This window comes from Trichoderma harzianum (assembly GCF_003025095.1).
Source record: "Trichoderma harzianum CBS 226.95 unplaced genomic scaffold M431scaffold_2, whole genome shotgun sequence".
Taxonomy (NCBI): domain Eukaryota; kingdom Fungi; phylum Ascomycota; class Sordariomycetes; order Hypocreales; family Hypocreaceae; genus Trichoderma; species Trichoderma harzianum.
Genome location: NW_020209250.1, coordinates 406,327 through 420,377, shown reverse-complemented (window position 1 = coordinate 420,377; position 14,051 = coordinate 406,327). Strand labels below are relative to the sequence as shown.

The following is a 14,051-nucleotide window of genomic DNA, read 5'->3' as shown; positions in this document are numbered from 1 at the left end:
CACCGAAAGATGATTTTGACTGAGATGATGAAGTGCATGCTTGTCCTAGTTGCGTTGCTAGGCGTTTAAGAGGAAGAAGGGGGGGATTGCGGGTGTAAATTATATACTCTGTATTTTTGGAAGATAGGGGGTTGGCAGTTTCGAGTGAATAATAAAAAAAAGCTTTCTACATATGCTGAGAAATATCCCCCTCCCTAATGAAGAAGTTGGTAGGGCCGGCATTTATTAATCTTCTCGGTGATGAGAACGGGCATAATCTCAAGCTGCTGCTTGTTTATTCCATTGATGTTATTCAAACTAATACAACTAACCCTACCTAGCAGTTGATCATATCTACCTACTGACCCAGATACCCTGCCCAATCCCACCAGTGAATAAACACATGCGCACATTTATAAACATAAGGTGACAATTGATAATAAATACAGCGGTTGGACAAAAAAAACTCCCATCATCCGACCTGAAAAGCACCAGTTCGTTCTCGCGAACAGGTAAAAAAACCCATCAATAAAAAATAAAAATAAAATGAAATGAAACCCATCACCCTCATTAGTAAATCACCCTTGACTCAGTCCACTTCTTGCCCTCTGCTGCTGTAGCTGGCTTCGATTCAGGTGAATCAGCAGCAACCGGATCTCGCGTCCACCGACCGCTCATCCGTCTTCTCCGGGCTCCCTCGCCCTTGATAGGCCCGATCCACTCCCACGCTCGACCAACCTCACCACTCCGGCCCTCTCGCTGGCCTGTGCGAACATTGCTGTTCAGCTCCACGACCTTCTTCACCCTCTGCCAGATCCTCTCGCGCTCAGCCACTTTATGCACCGACCGAAGCACGTCGTCTCTCAAGTTGGGTAGAAACAACCAAGCGTCGTCCAAGTCCTCCGCGCCCAGCTCCTTCTGGTTGGCCAGCCGTTCCAGGACGAGGTCAACAAGCGCCGGGACCTGCGCCGAATCCACCAGGTGCTGGCGGTATCGAGCCCGCAGGTAAAAGACTGCCAGCACGACGGACATTAAAAGTCCAATTGGGAGTCGATATCTTGCCAGTCCGAGGCGGACGGAGCGCTTGAGCGCGCAGGTGATCGGAAGGCGAGAGAGAGAGCTGGACGATAGCTTGCGGATTGAAATATCGGGGGAACCGGGCGATCTGTGGGATCAGGAGCGGATCTGATTAGTTGTTTGTGTCAGAAAGAAGAGAGATTGAAAATTGGGGAAGGGGACATGGGGTTGAAGCCGTAGCATCAAGGGAGTGCCCCATTGAGAGAAGAAAGATTCTAAAACTTACGTGGTTGTTGCAATCTCCACAATCACTTCCTCGCGAGTGGTGATTTCGCCAATGGCAGCCACCCAGAGATCTTCAAACTCATCGCTGTTCAGCCGCTTGTTGCGCTTCCTGCTCACAGTCGACTTGAGCTCTTCCTCGGCGATGGCAGGAGAGTCAACCTTTGTGCCAGACTCATCGACCAATTCGCCGCATTCAAACTTGGCGCGTCGTTGTCTCAGCTCCTCAATGGCCCTGTCGGCAACTGCTTGGACTCGGCGTGCCTTTTCTCCGTCAGGCTCACAAGTCGGGGGCAATGGGACGAGGCCGCCGAAAGACAGGGGGTGGGGCTTGAGGACAAAGTCGCTGTGGCAGCGGACAGAAAAGTCCTCGTAGCAGTAAGCGTGCGGAGGGCATGGCTCGCACTGAGGCTCCACGAATGGGATGATGGCGTCCGGCACAGGAACGTCGTCGGGGATGATTTGTGTTGCAGGCCGGCCAAGCCCGCAGTAGCCAACGGCAATCTTTTCTTGTCGGTACCAGGCTAGATAGACGCCGAGTAGAGACACAAACAGCACAAAGAATGGCGTCTTGAGATTTGTCTTGCGGGTGGGCTTTGAGTGTCTCCTAGGCACAATGGTGGCCTCTCCCCTCCTGGCTGCCTCCTCTAGCTCCAACTGTGCGTCGGGAGTGAATTCTTCGCCAGCATCCACTGAGAAATCTGGTGACTGGTGTCTCGGCTTACGAGCAGACAGTTCGTGCGATCGCGCAACAGCGGATGGTCTTTCAATGGCCAGGGGTTCAATGAACTCTTCGGGGCGCCGTCGAGTGAGCTTTTCGCCTCTAGCGATATCGTCGCCCACTCGTCTTCGGCTCGGCGTCTTGAATGCGGGAGAGCCCCTCTGGAATGGGTTGTCGTCGCTAAAGACACTTTCTTCTTCCTCATATTGAGCAACAACAGATGGAGGAACCGCACTTTGGGGCGCATTGAAGTAGGGAGTAGAGGCGTATGGAGTAGCGTTAGCGGTAGCGAACGGAGTGTTTTTCTGGGTGAATGGAGAAGAGGTAGCGTAAAGGGTGCTCGATTGGGGCGTGGGCGCATAGTGAGAGGAAATGGGCGTCTCCTCCTCCTCCTCGGGCTCATCCTTGATTTTTGGCGTCGCTGCCCTCCGGGAACCAGAGCGGCGCGTTGGTTTGGGTGCCTCGTACTGCGGCGCATCTGCCTCATCCTCATCGTAGTGAGATGGCTGGCGGCTCACGGATCGGCTGACGGATCGCGACGTGCGCTTCGTTTTAGCCGGCGCCGGCGCTGGCTCATCCTCTTCTCGCTTGATTCTGCTCGAGGCCTTTCGAGGCGATGCTGATCGACGCGGCTTGGCCGTTGGCGTAGGCTCCAACCCATAGTCTTCCCATCTGCCATTATCTTCGGGGCTGCCCGCATTCACGATGCCTTGGCTTGATCGCTTCGCGCGAGCGCGTTGAGCGCGTAGCTTCGGGACCTGCGGCAGGATGTATTGCTCGACGAGCTCGACAAGCTGAGGCTTCTTGGCTGTTGCCGGATACTCGACGTTGTGCGTGACGAGAATCGAGCGCAGTCGCGGCACGGTGACGCTGCGCGGGTCGAAGCCGTCTTGGAGGTAATCTTCTGCGTCCGCCATGATTGTAGTGTTTCTCCCAACACGGTCCCAATTGGGATTTCTTCGGTTTGTAAAGGCGAAGAACGAACAGTATCTCTGTTCGGCGCAGAGTAAAAAAATCACCAAGTATTAACTTGTGTGAAGAAAAAAAAAAAAGAATTAGAGAATTGGAAGCGCAGAAGGAATGCGACGCAATTTCGCCCGTTTGTCTCGGAACTTGACAGCTAGCCCGAACGAAACCGCCACAGCGATCAAAACAAGTGACAAGGGGCCCCCAAATAAAAAGGTCCGGGGGTTCTCCAAATGTGAAACTAGCTTCCGGTCTCACCCCCCAGTTTCGAGAAATGAAAGGCGAAGCTTTGGGATTTTTCTGTGACGAGCTGCAGCTGCAATGACCAACGGTTCGTCTGGACGGATGATTGATAATTGTTTTGTAAAGAATAAAATTCTGCTGGCTGGCCGCTGTTGGCCGAAGTCTGCTTGTATGTGAGTTTCTGAGGCTGTAGTAGCGCCGTTGTCAGTGGCAACCTCTGGAGCCCTGGGAAGAAAAAAATATAAAAAATCCACCGCAGAAATTCTGTTGGGTCCAGGCCAGGCAGATGCCACATGGCTTGGGGGTCGGCTATCTGCCTGGACTTTAGAACTTTAGACTGCAAGTGGCGCGAGCACAGCCACAGCGGGTGCGCCACACCACACCCCGCCACAGCACAGCTGCCGTCATGCCATGTGCAGATGCAAATGCGGCTTCACGTATGATGGAGATGCCAAACTGTCGCATCTGCCATTGAAGGCTCGATTTTGCTGCCGCCTCGTTGCAATGGCGTCGAACAGGGTCCTGATGGCGAGCCCTCGCTTTATTTGTCGCAGCTGCTCTCGCCAGGCACGTGGCTCTGGCTCTTATCGGCGCTCCTATTCCACAGCTTCTTCGTCCCAGGACATTTACGATGTGGTTTGCATTGGAGGTGGCCCGGCTGGGCTGAGTCTCCTCACTGCGCTGCGTAAGAAATGACCGAGCAACTTACTATTAATGTTAATGTTTAAGAGCGATTATTAATGGATTTTGATCTTGATTATCTAGGCGCCAATCCTACCACATCTCGTCTCCGTGTCGCCCTAGTCGAAGCTCAAGACCTCTCCAAGACAGCTTCTCTCTCTCTACCACCAACACAATTCTCCAACCGATGTAGCTCCCTCACGCCCACAACAGCCCAGTTCCTCAACACCATCGGAGCATGGCCGCACATGAAGCGCAGTCGCATTCAAGAGTTTCACGAGATGCAGGTCTGGGACGGCGTAACGGATGCCCGCATCGAGTTTGACTATCAGCTCGGCTCTACGGCCAACCAAGGAAACGTCATTGCTTATATGGCGGAGAATATAAATATCACATCTGGCCTTTTGAAGAGAATTAATGAAATCGGCGGAGTGGATGTTTTCGACAGCTCAAGAGTTGAGAAGATTACGCTTGGAGAGGAAACCGAGGACTTGGATCTGAGAGAATGGCCCGTCGTGCATTTACAGGGCGGCAAGTCTCTGGCGGCTCGACTTCTTGTTGGAGCTGATGGCGCCAATAGCCCTGTTCGATCATTTGCGCGTATTGAGAGTCGGGGTTGGGACTATAACCGACATGGAGTTGTCGCAACGCTGGAGCTGGAAGGCGATGGATGGGGAGGCGAGTATCGCAAAACCGCGTATCAGCGATTTCTTCCAACTGGACCCGTTGCCATGCTTCCCCTACCTGGAAACCATGCGACGCTGGTCTGGTCAACGACGCCTGAGAATGCGTCGCTGCTGAAGAAGCTGTCTGCCAAGGACTTTATTGCGCTGGTCAACTCTGCGTTTCGACTTGGTCCCGTCGACTTGGCTTATATGCACCCTCAGGCCACTGGTCAGGAAGATGAGTTTGCCTGGCGGACCCAGCACACGCACTTTGACGCCGAAGCCATCCCTCAACTTGTTGTTGGCGTTCAAGAAGGAAGCATCGCATCGTTTCCCCTGAAATTCCGACATGCAGACACTTACATCGGTGAGCGTGTTGCTCTGGTCGGCGATGCGGCGCATACTGTCCACCCCCTTGCTGGACAGGGCTTAAATCAAGGACAGGGCGATATTCAGAGCTTGGTCAAGACCATCGAGTATGCCGTCGCTCATGGCCAAGACTTGGGAACGCAAATGTCGCTCGAGTCGTACAACAGCGAGAGATATGCGGCAAACCATGTATTGATGGGGGTGTGTGACAAGCTTCACAAGCTGTATTCTGTAGAGAGCGGTCCCCTGATTCCCCTGAGGTCGCTGGGCTTGAAGGCTGCCAATGCCCTCGGACCACTGAAGAGCTTTTTCATGGAGCAGGCTTCTGGTCGGGGAGTGAGGGTTTGAAACAAAGTTCTGCTTTGCAGCTGTTGTATAGAATAAGGCCACATCGCCAGAAAAGTATGTCCCCTTTCAAGAGAGGGAATAGCCCAATTGTATCAATACCACATCATCGCATAAATCGCGCATTCACTTCCATGCAAATGGCCATGGGGCATCGCCATATATGAACATGACAAAATTCTTGAGAGTATTTACGAAACTTCTCCCAGTCAGCTATGGCTACAGACAAAGAAAACGAAATTCTAATATTTTTGCCTTCCACCCCCTTAGTTTTACCTGTCAACCTCACCTGTACCAGCATGTTAGCAGTGAATTTCTCAATCATCAGACCCGTTCCATATGGATGATACGTACCAAACACAAGATCCATAGTACCGATTAAAGCGACCGCATCTGCCAGCAAGTGACCCTTGGCAACGTGGTCAAAGCCACCCAGGTGAGCAAAGCCAGGAGCACGGATGTGGCACCTGTAAGGGCGCTCACTGCCGTCACTGACCAGGAAGACTCCCATCTCGCCCTTGGGCGCCTCCATGACGGAGTAGGTCTCTCCGGGGGGAACGGCGTAACCCTTGGTGTAGAGCAGGAAGTGGTGGATCAGAGCCTCCATGTTCTCCTTCATGGCAGCTCGGGGAGGAGGAGCGATCTTGTAGTCCTCGACGCGGACGGGGCCGGCGGGCATCTGGTTCAGGCACTGGTGGATGATGCGCAGCGACTGTCTGAACTCCTCCATTCTGCACAGGTAACGGTCGTAGCAGTCGCCGTTGGTGCCGACGGGGACATCGAACTCGACCTTGTCGTAGGCATCATAGGGCTGGTTCTTGCGAATATCGTAAGGAATACCAGAGCCACGGAGCATGACACCACTGAAGGACAGGTTCAGAGCATCGGCGGCGGAGACGACACCAACACCTCTCAGACGCTCAATCCAGATACGGTTATCAGTAAGCATCTCCTCAGTCTCGTCGATGCGGTCTCCGAACTGGGTAGCCCACTGGTAGATGTCGTCTAGCAGTCCAATGGGGATATCCTGGTGGACACCTCCGGGACGAACGTAGGCTGCGTGGAAACGAGCACCAGAGACACGTTCATAGAATTCCTATCCGAGTATACAGCATTAGCCACACAAAACCGTCATAGTCTCATAAATTCTGCATCTGATTTGGAGTCGCATACCATGAGCTTCTCACGCTCCTCGAAACCCCACAGGAAGGGCGTCAGCGCACCAACGTCCATGGCGTGTGAGAGAACCGACATCAGGTGGTTCAGGATACGGGTAATCTCGGCAAACAGGGTTCGAATGTACTTGGCACGGTCGGGAATCTCAATGTTGAGAAGCTTCTCAACGGCAAGAGCAAAGCATTGCTCGTTGGTCATCATGGAGACGTAGTCCAGACGGTCAAAGTAAGGCAGAGCCTGAAGATAGGTCTTGTACTCGATCAACTTCTCGGTGCCTCGATGCAGCAAACCGACGTGGGGGTCGGCTCGGATGATTTCTTCACCGGAAAGCTCGAGGATCAATCGTAACACGCCGTGGGCGGCAGGGTGCTGGGGTCCGAAGTTGACAGTGTAGTGCCTGACTTTGCGATCCTCGACGCTGTTGTCGCGCGGCTTTTTGTCGGTGGTCGAGGGCTCGGACCTGGAGGGGTAGCCGTACACGTCGCCGGTCTGTTTGAAGTGCTCGTCGGTGGGAATCAGCCGCGTGCCGGTATGCTCGGGTGTCGCATATCTCCGGAACGCAGTTGATGAGAACGGGCGAGCGGCGAGAGATGTGGCAGGTCGCAGACATAGTCGGCTGGCACTCTGGCCAATGAGTCTGGGGAGGATGGCCATTGCGGAGGAGCGAAGCCCTGTCGGGAGAGCTGGAGATTAGGCGCTATGGACTAGGGAGGTGAAGGAATTCAATCCCCAGAAGAGCCTCTGCTAGCCCGAGATCAATGGCTGGTTAGACGGGTGATGCTCGCCTTGGAGTTGGTGATTTGAGAATCGGGGAAGCTTGCAGTTCCGTGATGGTGGGGCGCGGGATATCATTTTTGCGCCGCAGCTGGGGGAGCCAATCAGCGGGCCGCAATTGGCAAATGGCAATTTGGTTTGCCTCATAGACTTTTTATAGAGCCAGTGAAAATGGCGATCAACAAACCACAAACAAAGTGGTTATACTTGTCAAATATTTCGGGCTATTATGACTACAGAACTTAATTGATATAAATATCATACTTCTGTCGTCAAAGAAACATCGATCAATATTTTCAAGTGGACCTTCATCTCTGGTAGTATGTACATGTCCTGATTGGTCTCTTCCCAAGTATGACTCGGAACCTCTTCAATCTTCCCAGCTCTCTCCAACCAATTACTCGCAAAACACTATACCATTATATAAAAACCATTTTCAAAGAAATCACTTCAAATCGCTTCTCAACAGGCCGAATCGAACCTCATCCATTATCTCGCCATTCTTCTCAACAGCCCCTCTTCCCCTCCCCTCCAATTCGAAGCCGCACTTCTGTAGTAGCTTTTGGCTTGCAATATTACTCGCATATGCTTGCGCTTGTAGACGATACAATTTTGGCCATGTCTCAAACGCCCATCTTGAGAATGCGCTAAGCGCTTCAGTTCCATAGCCCTGACGCCATACTAACGGTGAGAGGTAATAGCCCAAGTCCCACGTTCTGTAGAGGATATCTTCCAAAGGACGAGTGCCAATGCCACCAACGAGGAGTGACTCTGTTGCCGAAGGATTGCATGGGCAGCCTGGCTTTATGAGTATTGCAGCGGCATGAGGGTAAACTGCGGAAGCATCGTCGTGAACGCTGCGTTTGATGAAAGCTTCGGCGTCGGCGGTAGTGTATGGGCTAGAGAAGCGGTCGCTCATGAAGCTGGCAACTTGGTCGTGATTTGCGGCCAATGCCAAGGCTGGAGCATCTGACATGAGGTATCGCCGTATAATGACCCTCTCAGTTTCGACTAGAATGGTGCCGGGCTCGGTGCTGGGAGGGCATGGCGATGGTAGGATTCTGTCCACCACTTTGCTTGGCATGGCGACGGCTTCAAAGGTAGATACCGGCTGTACCTGGAATTGCCTTGAAACAGATCGCAAAAGAGTAATAGTAGAAGTGAAAGTATTTGTTTCGAAATGGTAGAGTTTGCGCATTCAAATAGGGGGGCCGTTGAAGGATTGACTGGAGTGACTCACTACCTACTTAATGCTATCGGCGGCTCAGCCCAGTATGGTTAAGTGGCGTGTGACTCTTCATATTTCATAACACCAGCAATGGCAGTAAATAGTTATCGAATCGCTTATATTTACGCTCAAAGGGACATTTAGATGTTAACAAACTGGATGGTATGCAGATATTACTGCATCTACTTAGAGGTAACTTTTGGTTTCTGCATCTCTTCCAAGCCCAGGCTCAAGCATCTCAACAAACCCAATCTTCTGTATTAATTTGTCATTTTCCTGCTTTGTGAGATTTACCTCTATATTTTCTTCTTCAAAAGCCAAAACGTTGGAGGTACAACAAGCGTCCGACTTCGGACAAGTCATTGGGTTCGTCTATTGCAGGCTGATTCAACTATCTATCACAGGGTTGACTGTTGCCAGGGGAGTCTCTTGCACCACCGCCTCATTCTATATAAACCAACCTCGAAATTTCCCTGGTTCTCTATGAGTCATGAAGCAACACCTCAGGTATAGCCCCTTTCCAACATGTTACCATGTTCATCCTATAGAACGCCCCTATAGCAGAGAATGCGCCGGATTATTGCTGCCGCCTTCACCAGTGTCCGTATCACTCCCCAACGCAAATTCACTGCCGAATGCCAACATGTCATTCCAAAATGGATCGTCGAGATTGAGCACCGCGTTGTTCAAACTTGGAGTTTGTTGCATGACTTCATGCTGCGGCCGTTCTGATTGTGTCGCATCTCCCTCGCCCCAGACTTGCTCAAACATCAAATTAGGTTGTGATGGCTCATATGCTCTCCAAATATCCAGTTGATACTCTGAATTAGGGTACATGGTAGACGCGTTGGCTGTGCTCGCTGCTTCTTGACCCAGCTCCGGCACACCAGTCGTTCCCAGAAGCCCTTGTGCGGTCGGAAACCTTTCTCCCGGCCCGTCACTCCAGACTTGTCTGCTTACTGCTGAAGACGAAGGATAGAGATTTGAGTTGGATATGCTTTGGTAGTTATTCGAGGGGTTCTCCAAGGAAGATCTTGGCAAGTAGTCGAACACATCTGTCTGGTTCGAAAGTGTTCCTAACGTCTCGGGATGGCTTGACCACTGCTCGCCACTGTTCGCAGCAGGAAGCGCCTGTTGAACATCAATAGCCCGCTTCTTGCCCTTATCCTTTCGAGATTGGTCGTATTCACTCCTCAGTCTCCTCTTGGTTCTTCGGAACAGCAGATTGTCTCCATGACTCTGTGCCCACCACTCCGGATACTCTCTCGCAGCGTTTGCCCACTGCTGCATCGCCGTAAATGTTGAATGGAGAGTACTCCAGCAGCATGTGATACAACTCCGATACCGGCACCTCTGTCTTCGCACGACTCTCGGCACGGAACACCCGCATGTGCTGGTATTCCAGTTCCAACTCCAACTTCCGCTGCCGGCGGGGTGCTGGGTAAGGAGAGAATTGGCAATGACGAACGCCTCGCATGGTTCCACGATATACCACCCGATGGGCCGAATACAATGGATTTGGCAACAGTAGATCTCTTTTGCTCCGCACATTGGAGTCCTGCTGGCTGTCTCACGGTCTCGCGTTCGAGGTTGGTGAAAAAGAAATGTTGGATAGCTTCTCCTGTGGAAAATTGGTGCTGAGGAAAACTGAAATGAAAGCCTTCCTCAAGTGGTCTAGAAAGGTTAGCTATTGACGTCGAGGTAATCATGGTTCTACGTCAAAACAAAATTACCAAAAAATAACATGCCAAACGCTGTGCCGCGGCGGTGTTTGTAGGCAAACAAGCAAAGGCGCTGTTTGTCGTTCAGAGAAGCAGTTTTGAGTTCGGCACAAGAATTCGGTGCCTGTACACAGCCTGCACTGCCACATGGTTGCCAGCTGTGATTCATGCTGCGCTTTGACTTGCTCTTCTCCAGATGCTCAATGACCTTTACCAGCTTCTTGGAACATAATGCAGTGCATGTTACTGGCAGATAAGTAAAAGATCCATTCAAACAGTCATCACTCATTTGCACGAGGTTACAAAGGAAGACGTCTCGTATTCAAGCTTGTGAAACCTGTGAATCCCGTAGGTAGGTATCATAGGTGAGGTTAGTGAATTGACCAGAAAAGGATAACTTCCGCTGATTTAAGGATTGCGGAGGTAGAATATAGAGGCTCTATGCACAAGTGAATACGGGAAATAAAGGGAACTGGCCTTTTTAGCGCACGAGAGTCTATGTAACTTGGTATATCTTTTTATCATAACAGTATGCACCCATCATTGCACTATTAAAGCGAGTTGTTAAGTTAATCTTGTAATGTTATAACTGTATGTTCGAAACATGTGATATATGCCCTCAATGTATATGTATGGGGAAATACTGGCCAGCAACCCAAGTTAGCTACCTATACGGCACCTCAGCGAATGCATGAGGTTCGTATGTCGAAACACTTTCGGGCCCCGGTTTGCATCGAAGGCTTCTATAAAGCCGGAAGGAGACCAGTATTTACTACACAACTCAAAAACATCGCTCGGACGTAACATGAGAATCGACGCTAGAGTAATCACTCGTCTACAATACATTCATGTAGTATTCTAATCTTCTTTATGCAAGAAACTGTAATAATCTCTCTCCTCCACAATCTGCAACCCCTTTTCTGATTTTCGGAGCTTGAAGATGGACATGCCTCGGAGGGTGATATCCTCGCCTTCTTTGACGCCCATCTCGGGGTTATCCTTCTTGGAGGTAAATGTAAACCGGTACTCCCACCCAACTAAATCGTCAATATCTCCAAAAATGTTGAATGTTGTGGCCCTCATGTTGTGCACATTGGCATAGTAGTTGGCGCAATGGTTCAACCAGCCTTTTTTATCCAGACCAACGGTGTTGGGCATCACTGTTGTTGTGGAAACTTGTCAGCTTTCCTCTCCCTTGATATGACTGGGTTGATAAAGAAGTAAAGCATCGTGCATCAATAACGTATCATAATACTCACTGTAGTCAGAGAACACAACATCATCAGCGAAAAACTCGTCGAGTTTAACCGAGTCACCGCTACCGCTAAAGGCATTGGCGAATTCGGTGATGAATTCTTGGGCATTGGTGGCCTTGGACATTATGCCGAAAGACTCTCCGAGCCTGCTATGACTTCTTGAAACAATGAGAAAGAGCAAGCAATTTGCTAATGGATGTCGATAGCGACTCAGCCTTGACATTGTGCAGTCCTGCCCTTTTATGCACCTCAAGGTGTTGATCCCCGCTCCAGACCGGGTCAGGTGTATCTGTATCCATGTGTCATTACTTTAGGACAGTGCCTGCTAGATCCATGCCGGTAAGAAGACTACGCCCTTGTGATTGAATGGACACTTCGCTAGGGCAATAGACTGCTGCCTCATCTATACTCAGATGTGGGCAGGGATAGTTGACCATTTACGACTATACGAGAATGCCGTGAACAAGGATGTCCGCGTAGTAGGCGGGGGTGGTATATGCCGCACCGTTCTAAGCTTGTATCAGGAGAACCTTGATAGTAGTTTGGGGGTACTTTAAGCGTAATTTGAAGTGCCTTGAGGGAACTTTTGGGTTCTCATCAATTCAGAGGCAACACGATCGGCAAGAGGAGATTGTTACTACGGAGTATAGGACTTTATTTTATTAATCGGTTTTATCACCTGCATCTCGGACAATTCCACCCTTGGAAATCTCAATACATGCGAGATACCTGGCCCACTGGTGAGCACTAACACCCATGGGTTACTCAAGGTTGTCAGTCTGCTTTACTGGCCGGCATCCTTCTTGGAAACAAAGACAATCAAATCCACCACACGGCGACTATAACCGTATTCATTGTCATACCAACTCATGACCTTTACAAAATTCTTGTTCAAGGCTATTCCGGCCTTGGCATCAAAAGTTGATGAGTGAGGGTCAGTAAGCATGTCGGTAGACACGATATCGTCCTCAGTATACCCAAGGATACCTACTCGCAAGGATGTTATTAGCTTCAGTCCAAACAATTCCACAGAATAAGAGTTTCATACCCTTGAGAGGCCCCTCGGAAGCCTCTTTAATCGCAGCTTTCACTTCGTCATAAGTCACATCTTTCGCAAAGCGGACCGTGAAGTCGACAAGCGAAACATTGACGGTGGGAACTCGGACAGACATGCCCGTGACCTTGCCTGCCAACTCGGGAATGACCTTTCCAACAGCCTTTGCAGCTCCAGTGGAGCTAGGAATCAAATTCTGTGCGGCAGCACGACCGCCACGCCAATCCTTGGACGAAGGACCATCGACAGTCTTTTGACTCGCAGTGTAAGCGTGGATAGCGGTCATAAGACCCTCGACAATGGTAAATTTATCATTGAGTATCTTGGCCAGCGGCGCCAGACAATTAGTTGTGCAAGATGCGTTGGAGATGACATTGGCACCTGCGTAGGTGTCCTCGTTGACACCCATCACATACATGGGGGCATCGGCAGAGGGAGCAGAAATAATGACCTTCTTGGCGCCACCCTTGAAATGTGCACTGGCTTTCTCTATGGTAGTGAAAACACCAGTGGATTCGACGATGTACTCAGCGCCGCTGTCCTTCCAAGGGATATTGGCAGGGTCTTTTTCCTGGTAATATTTGATCCGCTTCCCGTCGATAACCAAGTCCTTGCCATCGACCTTGATGTCTCCTTTGAAGCGGCCGTGAGTGGAATCGTACTTGAACATGTATTCCTACAAAGGTGTAATGGTGGGATTAGCCTCAGCAGGTGCAAAATAAGAAGTCAGCTTCCTTACAGCGTAGTGAGGCTCAATGAAGGGATCGTTGAGTGCCACAACCTCAACATCGCCCGTCTCAAGGGCATTGCGAAGGACAACTCGACCGATTCGGCCGAAGCCGTTGATGCCAACCTTGGGAACCATTTTTACAAAAAGACAAAAGAAGCGTGAATTCTATAAGCAGCAATAATATCGCAATGCTTGAGGAAGATGAAACTGTAGGGGAAAGGATAACGAAAGATGAGAATAGAGAGGGGGACAGGACAGAACTTATAGAGTGAGATAAGAAGGGCAAACTCGATGGGAAGGCATCATGGATTGGCTCGTTCTTTCTAAAGAAGAATTCTGTAGTATCTCAGACGTATAATTGCGTCATATGCTTCTGACTGTTGGGTGTTGTTGCGACAATAGTATGGATATTAGCACGACTACATGTATACAATCCCATCACCAATCAGGCTCTCAACCAACGCTTCATATCCCAGTACCTAAACTGTATCTAATCTGTAGCACCTGGAGGAACCGGAGCAACATGAGATAGTCGACTGTCTGCAAGCATCGTCCGATGCTCGTTAACACCACCTCCGACGTGCAGTGGCGTGCAGTAGTGCGCGCTGCCATGTTGAGCGCTATTTGATCGTTGCAAGGGGCGGGATCTGATAGACAGGGGGTTGGTGGTACTAAAGTGGCGATAGCGTCTCCTGTCAGGGTTCCTCGAAATCCTTCCTCCAGTAGTATCCAGCCTGTTTTTTTAACATCTGCATGGATCTGTTTTGTCGCATCTATGTCCTACGATTTCGCGTGTAGATGGGTTATTTGCAACGTGCTTTTGTCCAATCAAAACTACCCGTGC

The 14,051-nt window shown here is 50.5% G+C and overlaps 7 protein-coding genes across 7 annotated transcripts; 1 reads left to right on the top strand and 6 right to left on the bottom strand.

Moving 5' to 3' along the window:
- Positions 1 to 247: 247 nt before the first annotated feature.
- Positions 248 to 3,392, bottom strand: M431DRAFT_515799 (hypothetical protein). The gene is made up of 2 exons (XM_024920286.1): positions 1,283 to 3,392; positions 248 to 1,144 (listed from the first exon to the last, which is right to left on the bottom strand). The coding sequence occupies exons 1-2, from the start codon at positions 2,914 to 2,916 to the stop codon at positions 550 to 552; spliced, it is 2,229 nt and encodes a 742-aa protein (XP_024778287.1). The 5' UTR covers positions 2,917 to 3,392; the 3' UTR covers positions 248 to 549.
- A 320-nt stretch (positions 3,393 to 3,712) lies between these two features.
- M431DRAFT_75942 (hypothetical protein) lies at positions 3,713 to 5,271 on the top strand (the record flags this gene model as incomplete). Its single annotated transcript, XM_024922409.1, has 2 exons — positions 3,713 to 3,893; positions 3,974 to 5,271. 2 exons carry the CDS (start codon positions 3,713 to 3,715, stop codon positions 5,269 to 5,271), a joined length of 1,479 nt encoding a protein of 492 aa, XP_024778286.1.
- Positions 5,272 to 5,540: 269 nt separating this feature from the next.
- Positions 5,541 to 7,098, bottom strand: M431DRAFT_1348 (hypothetical protein; the record flags this gene model as incomplete). Its single annotated transcript, XM_024912518.1, has 3 exons — positions 5,541 to 5,557; positions 5,623 to 6,364; positions 6,442 to 7,098. 3 exons carry the CDS (start codon positions 7,096 to 7,098, stop codon positions 5,541 to 5,543), a joined length of 1,416 nt encoding a protein of 471 aa, XP_024778285.1.
- A 394-nt stretch (positions 7,099 to 7,492) lies between these two features.
- Positions 7,493 to 8,355, bottom strand: M431DRAFT_503562 (hypothetical protein). The gene has a single exon (XM_024918325.1). The coding sequence runs from the start codon at positions 8,300 to 8,302 to the stop codon at positions 7,664 to 7,666; it is 639 nt and encodes a 212-aa protein (XP_024778284.1). The 5' UTR covers positions 8,303 to 8,355; the 3' UTR covers positions 7,493 to 7,663.
- A 646-nt stretch (positions 8,356 to 9,001) lies between these two features.
- M431DRAFT_490224 (hypothetical protein) lies at positions 9,002 to 9,997 on the bottom strand (the record flags this gene model as incomplete). Its single annotated transcript, XM_024916777.1, has 1 exon — positions 9,002 to 9,997. The coding sequence occupies one exon, from the start codon at positions 9,995 to 9,997 to the stop codon at positions 9,002 to 9,004; it is 996 nt and encodes a 331-aa protein (XP_024778283.1).
- A 1,028-nt stretch (positions 9,998 to 11,025) lies between these two features.
- M431DRAFT_490223 (hypothetical protein) lies at positions 11,026 to 11,547 on the bottom strand (the record flags this gene model as incomplete). Its single annotated transcript, XM_024916776.1, has 2 exons — positions 11,026 to 11,327; positions 11,427 to 11,547. The coding sequence occupies 2 exons, from the start codon at positions 11,545 to 11,547 to the stop codon at positions 11,026 to 11,028; spliced, it is 423 nt and encodes a 140-aa protein (XP_024778282.1).
- A 515-nt stretch (positions 11,548 to 12,062) lies between these two features.
- On the bottom strand, positions 12,063 to 13,414 carry M431DRAFT_515795 (hypothetical protein). The gene is made up of 3 exons (XM_024920285.1): positions 13,217 to 13,414; positions 12,472 to 13,153; positions 12,063 to 12,410 (listed from the first exon to the last, which is right to left on the bottom strand). Exons 1-3 carry the CDS (start codon positions 13,340 to 13,342, stop codon positions 12,208 to 12,210), a joined length of 1,011 nt encoding a protein of 336 aa, XP_024778281.1. The 5' UTR covers positions 13,343 to 13,414; the 3' UTR covers positions 12,063 to 12,207.
- Positions 13,415 to 14,051: the final 637 nt, after the last annotated feature.

Excerpts from the sequence above, each read along its gene's own strand:
- M431DRAFT_515799 (XM_024920286.1), bottom strand. The coding sequence starts at position 2,916 with ATGGCGGACGCAGAAGATTACCTCCAAGACGGCTTCGACCCGCGCAGC. Across the intron at positions 1,145-1,282 it reads GTGGAGATTGCAACAACCAC|ATCGCCCGGTTCCCCCGATA; the intron begins GTAAGTTTTAGA and ends CTGATCCCACAG.
- M431DRAFT_503562 (XM_024918325.1), bottom strand. The coding sequence starts at position 8,302 with ATGCCAAGCAAAGTGGTGGACAGAATCCTACCATCGCCATGCCCTCCC.
- M431DRAFT_515795 (XM_024920285.1), bottom strand. The coding sequence starts at position 13,342 with ATGGTTCCCAAGGTTGGCATCAACGGCTTCGGCCGAATCGGTCGAGTT. Across the intron at positions 13,154-13,216 it reads TCATTGAGCCTCACTACGCT|GAATACATGTTCAAGTACGA; the intron begins GTAAGGAAGCTG and ends ACACCTTTGTAG. Across the intron at positions 12,411-12,471 it reads TTCCGAGGGGCCTCTCAAGG|GTATCCTTGGGTATACTGAG; the intron begins GTATGAAACTCT and ends CCTTGCGAGTAG.